The sequence below is a fragment of the Atheta coriaria genome, unplaced genomic scaffold, assembly GCF_025399875.1.
Source record: "Atheta coriaria isolate IRGN ID8LTWV9N9 unplaced genomic scaffold, Caltech_Dcor_3.1 hic_scaffold_5_pilon, whole genome shotgun sequence".
Classification (NCBI taxonomy): domain Eukaryota; kingdom Metazoa; phylum Arthropoda; class Insecta; order Coleoptera; family Staphylinidae; genus Dalotia; species Dalotia coriaria.
In genome coordinates, this window is record NW_027045447.1 from 8,000,559 (window position 1) to 8,017,046 (window position 16,488).

At 36.8% G+C, this 16,488-nt stretch overlaps 1 protein-coding gene across 2 annotated transcripts in view; it reads right to left on the bottom strand.

Moving 5' to 3' along the window:
• The window catches only part of CARPA (Carbonic anhydrase-related protein A), a 61,726-nt gene that overhangs the window by 25,064 nt on the left and 20,174 nt on the right, over positions 1–16,488 (bottom strand). For both annotated transcript variants that reach the window (XM_065303196.1, XM_065303195.1), the window contains exons 3-6: positions 10,517–10,653; positions 9,221–9,412; positions 5,783–5,878; positions 4,281–4,347 (exon numbers count right to left, since the gene is read on the bottom strand). In XM_065303196.1, coding sequence (XP_065159268.1) covers positions 4,281–4,347; positions 5,783–5,878; positions 9,221–9,412; positions 10,517–10,653 — 492 coding nt within the window. The remainder of the gene's footprint in view (positions 1–4,280; positions 4,348–5,782; positions 5,879–9,220; positions 9,413–10,516; positions 10,654–16,488) is intronic.

A 16,488-nucleotide genomic window follows, 5' to 3' on the forward strand; every position in this document is an offset into this window, starting at 1 on the left:
CCCAAACACTCTTCGGTTGTTTATTGGTCTGCGAGCAGCTGGATCTGGACGATGCTCTTTTATTGAAGGTGTATATTGTCGGATATCGCAGGATATCATAGACGAGTGCAGAGGAGCGCTCTCGCTATTGGGAAAGAAAACGTAAACCCGCACTTGCACGAAAAACACAAACAAATAAAACAGCTCGTAGCAAGCGCAGGAGCAAAGTGAAAAGGACTATGATTTATTTGCATGCCAAACCGTGTGCTATCATATCAATAGGAGGGTTTTTAGTGGAAATAATATTTTTGGGAAAATTCAGGGGAAAAACACATAAATAAAGAAATATATGGAAGTAAACAAGGTTTTATGTATTGCAAATTCAAAATATTTTGCATTCAAACGTATTTTTTAAAATTGCGTGTTTAAAATGACATTTTACGCATTGCAAAAGAGAAATTTAACAAAATTTTGCAAAAATATTTGTATTTTTTCCCTGGATCTTAAAAATAGTACTTTACGCACTCTAAAACACCAAAACTCCCAAAAAATCTTATAATTATATAAATCACATTTTAATCCCCTACCCCCTTTCATCCCCTTTTCACTTCTAATCAAAAGTAATCAAAACTTTGCAGGTTAACTTGTAAGTGCCCAAGTTTTCTTTCAATAAGCGCGCCATAAACTCGATTGTGTTCATTATGAGTGCATGAAAGCAATCGTATGAGTGCCCGACATTGCATTGGGGGGCTGCTCGTTCATTTCATTCATTTAAGTCGTCGCCCTCAACAAGTGCGCCGAGAAACTTCGCGCAGCCGACAATAGTGGCGCGGGCGCGCGCGCGAGGACACGCTCATAAATGTTACCCCCTTTTCCACAGCACGTGGGTGGGTCTGCGGGGGTGGTTGAAATTCTAAGGAAACCACTCTGACGTCGGGCAAACTCTACTTCAGGCGTCGAAACTCACGATCTGGCTCATTGTCCTGTTTGAACCACACCAGTGCTTAGTGCTTAGTCCTTGAAAGGGATGATGGCCACAAATCGCACACGTCGTAAGGGTTGTAGATACTCTTATCATAATATTATCACTTTGTATAATATTAATGAATTATAAATATTGAGATTTAATTTTTAGAAATTTAATGTTTTTTCTTATTTTTTTGAAATTTTGCTAAAATTATTTAAAAAAAAAACATTTTTTGTTATTTTTAGGTATTTATATATTTTTTTGCAAGTATTAACACCTAAGGTTTGTGAATTTGTTAAATTTTACAAAAAATAAAAATATAGAAACCTTGATTCAAAATATTTTCATTTTTTAGCTGTAAATCATGTTTTATCATAGGAATTACCCATGTTCGGATACTTATACCGCAACTCCAACATGGGATTTTTTGAAATGTTATATTATTGGTACATATTTGATTTTTGTTGTGCTTATTTTCCAAAACACAAATGGATTTAGGTTTGAATGATAATAATTATGATTGAATTATGATTAAAATTTTATGTTTATTTTTTTTGCAAATTTATTTGTTTTAAATCAATTTTCTATGTTATTTTTAGTTGTTTATATGTTTTTTCCTAGTATTAACACATGAGGGCTGTGAATTTGGTAAATTTTTGAAATGTTTATCTCTTTATACGTTTGTATCCGCCGCGTGGGTGTATTATACGGGTCGACAATGAAAAAAGAAGTGAAATGTGAAAAAATTTTGCGTGCGGCGTTTGCTCGGCACTCGATAAATAAATTTTTGCCGCTCTCGCAAACATGGGGGCTTTATCTCTGCGCCGCGTTCAACATTTCAACCGTCCCGGTTGCAAATGCAGAGCGTGATAACCAAATTTTCATAAATATCATAAACAACTTTGATTTACGTTTTAATTTGCGCGCTTTTTTTAAACTCCATTTAACGAAACAATTTTTATAGTTATGCTAAACTAAAAATGTGAAACTACTGTTAAACGGTTGGAAATTTTGTAGAAATTTGTATAAATTGAATGTTTTATAAGCTGGAGCAAAGTGGAAGCGGCGAGCGACGCGCAAAGTGTTCGTAATTAACACTCAGTTATTTAATAAAGAACCAACTTGCCGAGTGGGAATTAACCGGGACCCAAATTACATTTAACGCTAACCAAACTCGTAATTTGTAACTTGAACACTTAAAAAATCAAATAAAAAAATTTAAAAAGCATGTAATTTAATAATTTTCGTGTAATATTTTTGTACAAATGAAAAATATTAAAAAAATTTGAAAAAAAAATTTTTGTAAAAAAAAAATTTTCATTGTGTCGATTGTTAATATTGCAAATATTGTTCCATTTGGTTTTTCTTTATCCCATTCGCAAAGCAATAATTTACGAGATATCGCCTCGGTTGCGACCGCATCGCAAAATGGTAAATTTCCAAATATCACTTTGCGATTCCGGTTTTCGACGCTCTAATCGTGATTTATAATTCGGCATCCGCCGCTCCTTTTGCGGTCCTCGCGCCCTTTTCCCCACCACGCGCACAACACGTCTTCGATTGCCAAAATGCAAACGTGCTGGGCGGCACGCTTTGTTTTCCCAACTTCGGCGCGGGCTTTAATTGCTTTAATATAAAGTTATCTTCGTGTATTTTGCCCTCGAAACCTCCGACCACTGCGCGTCTAGCCAGTAACTCATCCACTGTGGGTGGTGGTGGTGGAAAGTTGCAAAGAGAAGGGAAACGTTTTCGATAAACGAAATGTATTGTGCTGCACGTGCACGCCGGAGCAACTTTGGCAATATATCATTGGTATGATGTTCGAAGCGCTCGGATTCGATTGTAAATTATGCTTATTCAATTCGCGTATTCTTATCGCTCCCCCGCTGAAGACCTTTACTGCGCGGTGCAAGAAGGATGTGAAACAAGAACGGCAATCAACATGAAGAATACTCGCTTATAACTTTAGCTATTAATTATTTTAGAGTGTTGCAATTGATATTTACATCGTCAAATCAATCAAAATTTTTTTGCGTTTTTTTTTCTTAAAAATTAAAAAAAAAATTTAATTTTAGGTTTGGTGAGTTATTTAATTAAAACCCGTCGATTTGCACCCTACAATTGTGTCGTCCTGACTGTTTCCACCCTTTTTCGTGGCTGGTGTTTCTACTTAAGTCAGAATTTGGAGAAAAGCTGCGAGATGGAGGCGTTTAAATGTGTTTTACGAAACGTTTAGAGGGCTGGCGCATCCACCAGGGAGTACTTTGGATAATTAAATCATTTCGGTGGCTTCTGGCAAAAGGGTGAAATTAATTTTGCTTCTTTGGGTGTTAATTACACGGGTTTAAGATAAAAATTGTTTTCAATTCTTCTTCAAAAACTTTTGAAAGGTGAATTTTAAAAATGTTTAAAAATAGTAATTTTGGAGATAGATTAAAAATTTTGCGATCGTTTTATAGATAATTTAAAGTACTAAATACTAATTATAAAAATAATTAAATATAAATTTTAGTAGTGAGGTTATATGTAATTAAATAACAAAAATGCAACAAGAAAAAAGAAAAAATTGCATAAAAGTCAAATTTGAGAGAAAATTATATTAAAAATCTTTAGTTAAAAATTTAAATAACATAAATAATTTAATTTATAATAAATCAGTTTTTGTTTGAACCTTTTATCTTTAATAGAATTGACAAAAATCAAATTTTCCCAAAAAATTCAATTTTTAATAAATTAAATCATCACATTTTATTAATTCCAAATTCCTAATAAAACCCTTTTGATTCCCATCAATTTATTAACCGTAAAATTAAATTTCGTCGATAATAACTATCTGTATTGTAAGGCAATCAATCAATTTACAAAAATTTCTGATTTTCCGATTCCTCCTCCGCTTTATTTTTCTGCGTTCGGGCAGAAATCAATTTGTTGAGTTCCTACCTCATACCCACCCCATCGCCTACTTAATGTTGCTTTTCTATTTATATCCCCCTGCCCGCACGAGGATTTTCGCAAGGAGCGCGCCGAGCATCAATAGAAGGAAATTGATTCGGACGTTAAGTAACCAGGGCGTGTGATCTAGTTAGTAGATAACTTGATAACACGTAAGCGCGCACGTAATGTAACACACTTTCCCGTTCTACCCCCAAACACCCCCATCCCCCGCATCGTCTATTTCTTTGCGTTTGGAGCGTCCACTCCCATCGTTTCGCCGCGTCTAATGTAAACTTCCTTTTTTATTCGTGCTTCCCTCTTTTTCGTCCGTGCCACGACCATGATTTGCAGCGGGTGGAATGTTGGCACACACACATACACATTTACACTTTCTACTCACCCTTATATTGGACTTTATTAAAGGTGCTCGTGATGATGCGCAGCTCGGGGTTGGGCGTATCGCCGATCTGGAAAACGCACGAAGCGACACGAATTCATTAAGTTTATTCGTTTTATGAGCAAAGCGAATGAAATTTACATGCGTTATAAAAACAGAAATAGACTGAAATCCAACCACTAGGTAAATTCACTCTTTTTTTTCCGCTTTCTCAGGCGTAGTTTAGTTTATTTTTGTTTTCTTTTAGTTTACCGATTCTCAGGTTGTTTTTCGATTGAAAAATGCGGCGCACAGCGCGGACTTTTAACGTGTTTGCGGAGCGACTTGGAAAAACAAGGAAATTGCTTCCATTGAACTGGTTTTTCTCGGCGTGCCGGGGGTAATTTGACAAATTGACATGATCATTAATCAATAATCAAATGATGTTTGTATTATTCTTGTAATTTTATTTTTGAAACTTTAAAATAAACAATATTTTCAAATTTATCGCCGTAATAAAATCGTTTTAATTGACAGACAATAATAAACTATTTATGAGCGTTATAAAAATATAAAATATAAAATACTGCGTGTAGAATTTAATACTCTATCGGACCGTTTTTACAAGATGTCAATCCGGCTATTATTTCCAGAGTTATTGTGCAAAACGCAAAGAAATTCTAAATATCACGGCGCGCCGTTTCCTTAACGTGTGAAATATTAGCCTTCAGTCGAGGCTGGCCTTCTTCAAAGTGTTTGTCGACACATGCCGCCCCCTCACGTATGCGCATAACAATAAAAGTCAGCGCGTTGAAACTGTGAAACTGCGAAATTTATTAAAGTGTCGCGCGGAATTTCTGAAATCGCACAACGATGGGTCAAGCGTCGGCATGTCCAAAGGGGTAGCCACCTCCCCAAACCCTTCTCAGAGGGTATGAGGGGTTTTGTCGAGTCGGCGTCCGGCTGGGATATTTCCAAGCGCCGGCTGTCGACAAGTGCATCTGTTCGTCCTGCAGGACGATCTCGTTGCATAAACTACTCTAAGAGCGCAAATAAACGCTGAATGTCACTAAATGCCGGGGCAATAAAACGCCCGGCGCGTCCACCACGCGCCTCGCATCCTTTTCCGATTTCCACACAATGTGTGTGTTTGCTTTCTCTGTCGCCTGTCCCGACGACCCGAGCGGAAGCGTTCTGGACGCGGCTGGACGCGCCGAAGCAAATAAACATTCGCGGAACGCATATTTCGCACGTTTCGCTTTGTTTTTTTTTTGTTTGCCCGGCAGTTGTATTATTTTTTTTTGCGTTTGTGTCATGCGGCGTGTACTTGTGCTTCAAGCCGGGTTTTATTTTATCGCATACATATAATTTTAATAAACCTCGGCGCACGCACTCCACTCGGCGTTGTACAGCTGGAGCGTCATTAACTTTCGGGCGATGAAAAATGCACGCGCGCGCGTCGGAGTGATAAAACGAATAAAATAAAATATTATTGCGTGGATTACGCGACGAGATTGTGTGCTTACCTGCACCATTAAGGAGATTGCAACGATGCCTTGCGCTTTGTGCTGGGCCTCCGACATGTTGTGGTATAATTCTTTATTGAATCCATAAAGTTGTATCTGGAATCAAACAAAATTTTTATTTAATTGCAAGTATCTTGGGAAGTATAAGACTTAGAATAAAAATAATTGCAGATTCCTGATCCTGGAATGTTATTGTAAAAGATTTGGTAATAAAATAAAAAAAAATTGATTAAAAAATTGAAAAACAATCAATTTTCTCTTTTTTCTTTCAAAAAAAGTCAAGAAAAAATAAAATTTTGCACGTTTTTCTATTAAAAATCGATCAGAAATTAAGGATAAAATATCCTTCGTATTTTAAAAATCTAATTTTAGGTGTTTTTAGTTTAAAAAGCTTTTATTTGAACCCAAAAATTGTTTTATAAAAGAAAAAGTGATTTAATTTAAGAAAAAAAATTGATAAATTGCAAATTTTTAGCAATTATTCAGTTATTATTTGATATTACATGACTTAATTCATAAACCTAAATAATTCTCTTTAATATAACAAAATTTATTCCTAAATACATTCCGTAATTTAAAAATTATCACCAAAAATTAACGTTATGTTGTCCTGGGTGTTAAAGGAAACTAATATCGGTTTTAGTGACCACATTTAATGCCTCCCCCGGCTAACGCCTGCTTGCAAAGGAATTAAAAAGGCAATTGCGACCGCCGTTATAATCCCACCCCCGCCAACACGGCGGGCATTTCCGCGTCGGCCGTGCTCGTTTTTCGCCCCCGCGACAAAGTGCGGTTTAAAATGCGGCGCGCATCGACGGCCTAAGACATTATACGCGCCCAGCGCCGTCTAATCTCCTCTAGGCGGCGTGGGCGGCGGACGACCTTTATCTAATCCGCGGGCACAATTTCGCGTTAAGTGCCACGTTAAAGCCGGCCCATTAACGGACAGCGCCGGCGTCTTGGACGCGACGCGCCGCGCGACGCCGCATTAACCGAGATTTAAGTGCGTCATATATTCTACACTTTAATAAATTTAAGTCGTTTATGTGTACGCGCCGCACGCTAACAGCCTCGTCTAGTTAAGTTATAAAAAGTTTCGAGCATGTTCCGCCAAGATCATAAACATTTTGATTATGCGCTATTGCGCATAAACGCACAGTTATGTGTGACCTAAAAAGCGCAGTCGTGATAAAACGTGCAACAAATTAAAAATAAACTTTCCGGAAAATAAAACGAAAGTGTATTGATTGTGTATCGAGAGTGTTGATTGAGTTTTCATGTACTTTTAAAATAATTTTCGAGACGCGGAAATTTTCAATTGCAATTAAGCACTCGAAAGCTCAAATCGAACCTGTCCAAACTTCACTGATGATTTTCCAAACAAACAGGCGCTATCGATTACTCATAAATCAAATTTCTTACTTCCTCAAGAGAGGAGCGCGTTTAATGTATATTGACAGCTTAAAAATAACAAACACGGATTAATTATTAGTTTAATAACTATAAACTTACACCTAAAGTTTATTATTTTAGGTTATGGAATTCAACATAACCTAAATATTGTGTCGCCATCTATGAAAACAAAGTTTTAATATAAAAATGAAAATTATGTTTGGAAAATCAGTTTCAAGCGTTTATTTTGGGTGTAATTGTGTTAGAAATATTTTATTATTGTTAACTTGTTGAAAGTTTACAGTAAAACGATAGAATGTATGTCGTTACAATCGAAAACAATCGCTTTAACGATTATGACATAAAAGAAGAGAAACATTTACGATCACTCATGTAGAATTCTTTTCTTTTTGTGTGTGCAGTTGGAGGTTGAGTCGCCGAACGTAAAATTTCCCATCCGCAAAATTTACCGCTTATGAGCATGTGCATGTTTATAAAAACTAACGCGTGTATAAAAACGTAATGATAATAACAATATAAACGGGCGGTCGCTTTGCGGTGCTGTATTTTCTGTGTATATTCCTCCACCTTGAAACAAAAATGCCGCGCATGAAATACACGACTGTTTCGCTGTGTGTAGGCGCAATTTATAGGCGAGAAAAATTGATTCTGTGCGCGGGGCGCGCGCGCTACGAATGCCGAGACTCGCTAATATTCAAACGCGTTATTTTTATAGTCTGCGTTTTATTATCGCGGGCGCAGGGCGAAAAATGCCACGACGCGGGTGCCCTTCGCTGCGAGGGCGGCTACGATTGCTTCTGCAATTTGTTATAGTGTAATTCTGCGGTGGAGTTATTTATTTCGGTGCCATTTACTCCGCAGCGCTTCACTGGGAAAGATACAAGACAAAAGCGTTGAATGGCGAATGGTTTGCATTCCAGGGATTTTTATTTTTGTGGCGAATGTGGAATTTTGTTACAAAATAACGTAGAAAATTCAAATGTATAATAACTATTAATTTGAAGTATTGGAAATGTGAATTTTCATGTTTTTGTTTGTTTGTTACGGATTTACGTCTAAACCAATCAACCAATTTTGATAAATTTTAGAATGGAAATAGTTTTGGCCATGAAAAAGACAATAGCATAATTTTTATTGCAAAAAATTAACTATAAAAGTGTTAAATAAGGGATAAAACTTGCTATTGTTGTTTAATCATAGTTTTAGTAATATAATTTGATTCTAGATGGCGATAAAATACATTAATACCTTTTTTTATTTTTTTAAACTAAAAATTAATAATGTATTCACGGATTTGCAAAATAATCTTCTATTTACTCATGATAAACTGCATTTTGTTGACCTTTAAACCCCCCCATGACACTTCTCTCTCTATTTTAATAAAACCTTAGTATTTTCGGACCGTTTTAAGACTGCAGAGCGTCATGCCCGTCGTCTGCGACATCCTCACATCCATATATTGAAAATATCGACTCGAGCTGTCATAAACTCTTGTCTCGAGCGCCGAATGTCGCCGATATTATAGCGCTCTGTGCGACACTCACGACGCCGCTTTCGGCTGGTGTGACACATCGAAACGATATATGCGCTGTATCAATCGCTCAAAAAAGAAGCGGCGCTCATCCTCGACTTCGTCCTCGATTTCATCGTCGTCTCCGGCGGCGTTGTGTACACACGCGCGCAATCGATATGAATAAAGCAATAATATCGAGGCGACCGGATAGCGAATAGATTCGGGCGGATAGCTGCGAGTACGAGCAGAGCGCTTATTTTGAGAGAGATATATGAAGATGGTGGCGGGCGGCGGCAAGACAACGAGGCGATCACTCCGACGCGACACGCGATGCCTTGAGAATTCAATAAGTCTTATTGCGAGAAGTGAAACCGTACGAAACGCAGGGAATCAAGATCGACGGGCATTTGTGAATGTCTTTTTGAATTCACTACCAAAAAATATTGTTAAATATAATTTTTAGGTTAGAAAATGTAAAATTTTATTTTTTATCAATAGATGGCGTTACTTACTTCGCCTGGAAATGAATATCCTTGAATGTGATGTTCAGATCCTTGCCGATTTTCAATACCGTAATGTATGTAGATTTCTTCAAACTGATAACGATACGCCAAAGGACCTCCGGAGATATTCACGTGTTGTTTGGTGTCTTTATCCACCCGGAAAACTAGTGACTGTCCTGTGTTGTGCAGCATTCCGCTGACCTGAAAATACAAAAATAAAATTTTTATATTTTTATGCTTTTTATCATCTCTTTACGTCAAATATATAATTTAAATAAATCGTTCTGTTTGTACTGCTAATGTTTGAGCGCTTTAAAGTAATGCAGAACGCGACTTCTTCCGGTTTTCCTGTCTTGTCGGGTATAGAAATGTTTTCTTCTCTCTTGCTTCTCCTTGTGGTGTGATGTCTGATGTCAAATTGAATAAAGAAATTCAATATCTATTTACTTTCGTTGGGTGGAAGGCGGGCTGGCAAGCGTTTGATGTGCGACGGCGGTAATGGTATGACGGTGGCGGCGGCGGCAGGCTGAATCGTACAGCCGATGATTTATCGTCGGTCGCCTCCTCTCCACCGGCATCGCTTAATGTTGTTGTTGTGCCTTTCTCTATAGAATTATTATTAGTCGTGTTGTGTGCGGCTGGGGGCGGCAAGCAGGCGGCAGGAAATGGGAAGTTCCTCGAACGGCGCGTTCGGTCATCCATCATTCAATCAAGGCGCCGCTACCGCCGCCACCGTCGAGAGATAATAAAATAAATCCTGATTATCTGCAATCAAAGCAAAGCGAACACGACTATACATCCTATGATAGGGTGAAGGATAACAATACGGAAGGACTAAGATGGAAGATGAGTAATAAGTAATGCAATCATTTATTATATCAATAAATAGACACCAATTGAATAAAATTTAATTTTTAGCATTTTTTTTTAAGTAAAATAATTTTTTTGAGTTAAAAATCAAAATTTTAGATTTTCATTGTTTTTACATACAGAAATGTTATGATATCATTAAAAGGATAACATAATATATACGCAAAATCTGAAAATGTTATTCTTAGAGGTCTCGTTCTGCACATAGAATAACACTCCCACTCGGCGCTGTTCTTTGCTCTCTTGAAACCCTCTTATCCTGGATCTAATCGTCCTGTTAATTTTCGTCATGTTGCAGTTTTATTGAGATTTAATTAAGTAATGTATACATTTATAATTAAAAATAAATATAACCCTTTTTATACATTTGTAAAAGGTTTAAATTTCTATGTAATGTGTAATTCTAACCTTAAAATTATTTAATTTGTAACTAACCTTGTGTTTATCCAGATGAATGTGTCTTAAAAAAGGATCAAAAAGTAGTTTGTCTGGTTCCACATTTATTGGACTCTGGCGGCGTCCTTTGGAACACATGTTCCATTGGGGATTCATTAGGCCCCAATATCCTGGACCTGAAAATAATAAATAAATTTTATTAATTATTTTTTTTATTAATTAATGAAATTGCAGATTGACATTTTGCAATATTGGGGTTGTAGGAATTTTATTATTGATAAATATTTTAGTTTTTTGACAAGTTTTATTTAATTAATTGACAGTTTGTTAAACGTAAAACCGGAAAACCGGAAAATCAGTAAAAGTATTGAACCGGAAAGTTAATTTCAATAAATAGTGAAAACTTTATTTGCGTTTATTTTTTGAATTTTTTTATATTTTTGGTTTTAATAACACAAAGTGTTCGGAACTAATACCGCATCTCCAACATACAGACATTTTTACTGACTGGAAGTATATTTCCAAGTCTTATGCTAATATATATCTATATCAATTTCTATCAAACCATGAACATGTGGAATGTGGAATGTGAAATGTAAATGTGAAATTTACTCCTTGAGCAGACAAGTTGAAAAAACGCAGGATTCACGCCATCGAGGGGCGGATTACATTGAGTTTCGAGCATCGTTATCTACGATTATACATCCACCTACTTTCTCACCCAGTCGAATTTAACCCGCGGGCCTCGATTAGTTTAGTACCCGTTTTGCGGCTGCATTCGTCTTGCAGGAACTGCAGGAACGCCACTAAAGTAAATTACATTCACCCTCTAATGCATAAAATATATTACGATGTAAGAATTATTTCTAAATCACCTTCAAAATATATTTTTTTTACTTCCATCTATAAAGTGTCAGTTTTTCCACGGTTTTAAGACACAAAAAGTAGTACTTTATATATGGGAGGCCAAGCCGTGCGTAATATTCATTATTTACGGGTATTATTTACGAGACGGAGCTTGCGCCTGCGCATTGACCTACGGAGCAGCACAAAATCGTATAAAATGCAATGCGACGTCAGTAAAACATGTCAAAACAGAACGTTACTAAACGTTTTTAAACACTTGATTATTAAAACACTCGGTACACTCACTCACAATCAATCTCATGAGTAAAGTCCTCGTTTAGCCACTTGATATTTAATATACAATTCCAGTTTTAATTTTATAATAATATTTATTTTTCCCATAATGTTCACTAATGGATGCGGTCGACAGCACCGGAAGCTCATTTTAATTCAAATGCTGTGGTGACACAATAAATACAATTGTCCTGCGCATGCGTTGTGTAATTTTTCCACCGACTATATTCCAATCAGCACTCAACAATTCGACAACCGTCCGTGATGCGCTTAACCGTCCAGCGCTCATTAATAAAACATAATTAACATACGCCGCGTATGCATCGAGCGATTGCGGTCAGGACTTCATTTCCATCTCTGCATCCCCCGTCCATCTCGATGTTTGCATAGCGGATGTCAATACGTCCATAATTTTGAAATATCGAGAAGTAATTCATTAATTTAATAGCAATTTATCAATTAAACGCCGGCGGTGGCGGCGGCGCTGGCAGGAAACAAGCGCGTTGACATTAATAAAACCACCCCTCTCTTTTCGCGTTTCGTTGCTGAGATTCGACGCATAATTAATCACTCAATTTCAATTTAGATTTTGATGCCGCGTATAACAACCACAAATATTACCCTGCCGTTGAATAATTGGATATTAAATGTTGACAATTTTAATTTAAATTCGACTAATTAATTAATTAATTCATTAATTATGAACGAGTATTTAATTATGTGTGACTTTTAATAATTTTAACAATTTAATTTTTTGCTTGGTTTTATTTTTATCCGAGGAAAATTTACGAATCCATATTAGTTCGAAGCAATTAAATTCATCCCTCGAAGACGTGAGTGTTAGCGGAGGGTGGGCTGTGAATCCGGACAAGATTCGCCGCCGCGCGTGCTGTAATTGTAGCCGAAAGGGTATTGCAATAATTAATTGCTTTCTATTAGCCGGCCGCGTCGATGTGTGAATCTACGAGCCGGGCGAGTTCCGCAAGGGATGAAATTTCCTCATCCTCACTCACTCGTTCAACACACTCAACAATGTTGCGGTGCGAAACTTATTTTAACGAAACAAAAGCGCGGATTCAGATTGAAATTGAGATGAATTAATTTCAACCGATATCAATTCGGAAGAGGAGGGCTTTCAAGCTTTCAGAAAGCTCTTATGTTTATTATTGATATTAATATGTAATATTTTATTGAAATATATATTTTAGAGCTTTTTAGTTACGTTTTAGTAGAGCGAGTTTTAAAGCTTTTCAAAGCTTTTCAATAGTTTCAAAGCACATATTCAATATGTGCTTATAGTAATACTTGAAAATTAATATTTTTAATATTTTTAATTATATGTGAAATTATTTTAGGTTTATATGCTTTAAAAAGCTCTAAAAAGCTTTGAAAAGCTTTGAAAAGCTCAAATTTTCAAAAATAATATTTATTTTTTTAATTTAAGTTAGTTATTATATTTTAAATTAAATATCAATTTATTGGAGCTTTTAAAGCTTAGAAAAGCAGTCAAAAGCTCTGAAAAGCTAAAATATTTATTTATACAATAAATTATTTCTAAAAATAAAATAATAGTAATTTGGTAATTGTTTTCGTCCTTGTTATCTCGTCCTTTTTTCGTCCTATTACGCTAACAAGAAACCAACATCCGACTTTCAAGGACTTTTTTTAGTTTTCTTCTTTTTTTGCTTTCCTACTTTTCCCTGGTCGCTATTTACAACACTATAACTGCCACTACCAATGTACTCCTTGCATCGTCCTGCCAAAGTCCTGGTTTTATCCCTCGGATAAGGCAAGAGAGAGTTGCGCCCGCGTCGATATAAATTTGTATAACTCGGCGTAACGGATGATCGGAATTCGGTCGGAAGCGACGTTGTTTCTGCAAGGAGCGCAGGACGAGCGAGAGGACGAACGGTAAACGTGTTACAGTTCGAGGAAAATTGTCTGCTTCAATTTGAATCTAACGCCGGCGGAACAATTGGAATTGATCGTGTCTGGTTTATGTTTTGCGGGCGTGCGCCACTCGTGATATTCTGATTTCCGGTTTTGGATTTATTTACGTTGGACAATAAGTTTAATTAATGAAACCACAAATCAACAAATATATTAACAAAAATATTTTAAATTAAAAAAAATATTTTTTACTTTTTAAGGATTATAAATTTTCCGGAAGTAAACATCGCGTCCCATTATCACGGTTGAGGTTATGCGGCACTCGATGCCCAAAGTTCTTCCCAGAATTTCGCTTTCTTCGAAGAAAATCGAGCCAGTCAGGAAGAGCGTGCCGCTTGGCCGCGAGGTGAGAGGCGGCACGCCTCACAGGATTTTATTACGTACGACGGCGGCAACGACGGCAGCGGCCGACCTAACCGGCGGCGGCACGTTTCGTAATTAAGATAAACAGCGCACCAAGCGTCGGCGGCGGCTAGAGATGAACATCAAGATGAACACGAAATGTTACACTAACAGCCTCCAAACAAAAAGCGCCTAAATGACAAAAAATCATTAACCGGAAAAAAGTTTAAACCGCTGAAAATCATAATTTATAATTCACACTTTATTTATAATTCAGTCAACAGCGAAATGCACTAAAAATATACAAAACCCAAAACACCGGAAAACCGGAAATAACAAAACAAAATTCAAATTTCACACCTAATAAATAATTCGTAATTTGTTTTCGGGTAGTTTTTTGTATGTGCAGTTTGTGATGGAATAAAAATAAAAGTAACAATTGCCTTTTTTTAAGGTTTTCAAGTGTCGTTGGTTGGAGGTGACCAAGTCGCGCCGCATGTTATTGCGTTTCGGCGGGTTTTCGGGACGCATCCGGTGCCGCCTCATCCAATATGCATAAACACACGGCGCGCCACGACACACGCTGCCTTCACAGCCGCCCCACGCCATCGTCCGGTGTTCATGCATTATTCGACTCACAGTCGTCATCCGCGCCGGCCCGAAACCGGCAATGAATCCTACGTTACGGAATTTAAGATCAACATTCGGACAACAGCTGGCAAAATTTAAATTTGGTTTCACTATTTATTCAATTGGGAATAGCAGGAAGAGAAATAACCATGAGATAAATTTGAAACGCATAAAAACGTGTTTTACTACTACCGCCATCTATTTATAGAAAGTTCATATGTTTGATTTGTATGCAAAACTCGTAGGCAATACTTTTAAGACGTCGGAATCCTTGCAGCAACCAGTAAAGCCTTGGAATTCCGTGTAATACTGCGATATCGATATATTTATGCATTGCGAGTGGATTAGATGGATCCGAGCGATTTGCCTGTTAAATATTTCATGCATCACTGCACGATTGCCAACTTTTTTTAACATTTCAGCAATTTTTCATGAATCTAATAGACATTTTTGCTGCGTTGAATTTTGATTTAGCTAAGAATTGCATCTAAATAAATGTGAAGGCGCCGGGCGTTACGTATGCGTTTTAATGCATCGCAGCAGAATGGAACACGTTTTATAAGGGTTGCGCGCGAGATTGAAAAAGCAACCACCATATGCATAATCCATCGCCTGGGTTTTCGCGAGCCCTATCTTAAGATTACATCGGTAAATATCTTATGGGCAATTTTCACTTTTCCGACGTTTCTTTTACGTTTGCCTGCGTTTTCTTCCAGTTTCCTGGCGTTCACTAGCGCAGCAGGAATTTACCTTCATGCTTGTAGTTAAATTCGGATACGTACGCGTTTCGATCCAATTTTTATAGGGGTTGATACAGAGTGAAAAGAATAAAAATTTTATTTTAACTTTAAAATTCGATAAAAATTAAATTAAACTCTTTTTAGGTTTTTTATTTTAGTGGAAGGTATTTTGAGGTTAAAAATTAACTAAAATAATTCTCATATTTTTCAAATATATATATTCTGTTGCTTTTTATTGTAAAATAAAAAAATATCAAAAAATTTTCAAAATACTTTTTTACTTAAATAATCGCAATTATTTACTTTTTATCAACTCTTAGTATACCCTCCACTAAATTCGGAATTCTCATGCAATTCCTTGCTGCCGAGTTAGGTTCATCCCCCAGCCGAACAACTCACATGTAAAAGTAACGACGATTGCTTTGCTAGACTAAATCGGGACGCGTTTTCTCTGGCTAGACGCGGCTCTACCTAAAACGCGTCGAGATATCTTTACAGATTAAACTTCTTGACGTGCGGCGGGGGATTGGAAACGTGCGCGCTTCTCACTCTGATGTACTGCGCGCCCCCATCGTTCACAAAGTAAAACACCCCCGCTTTGTCGGTTTTTCCGCGCCGTTGTCGAATGTGGGCGCGCAGTGTATCTAGCAAATAGATATGCCCATTGAAGATGCGAGCCGCGGTGTAATCCTGCCTAAGAAAACGACCAAGGAAGACGGCTAAACGAAGGGAGGAAAATGAAAAGAGATCGGGGATGTTATTCCGCTAAAAGCACATCGCGTACTAAAATCGATCGCGATTTTGAGTTGGAGAACGCGAAAAGTGCCACGGCGGTTATAAAAGGGTGTGGAGAAAGAAATGAGTGTGAATAAACAAAGTTATAAGTTTAATATTATACAGGGTATCAAGGAAAATCGAATTTTTGTAAAAATTAATAAGAAATTAAAACATTTTTAGATTTTACGTGAAAATGTTCATCAAAAAATGAAAAACAACTTTTATTTACTAAATTTAGTAATTAATTAATCACCCTATAAAAACCAAATTTATTTGTAATAAACAAAATATATTACTCTACCAATATGTGAAAAATATGTGCAATTATCTCATAAATTGTTGGCTAAAACATAAAAATTCGAAAAATTTTGATTCAAATTACATTGCAGCCATTTATTTGCTGAATTTCTGCGTAGTACTGGTAGACAATTG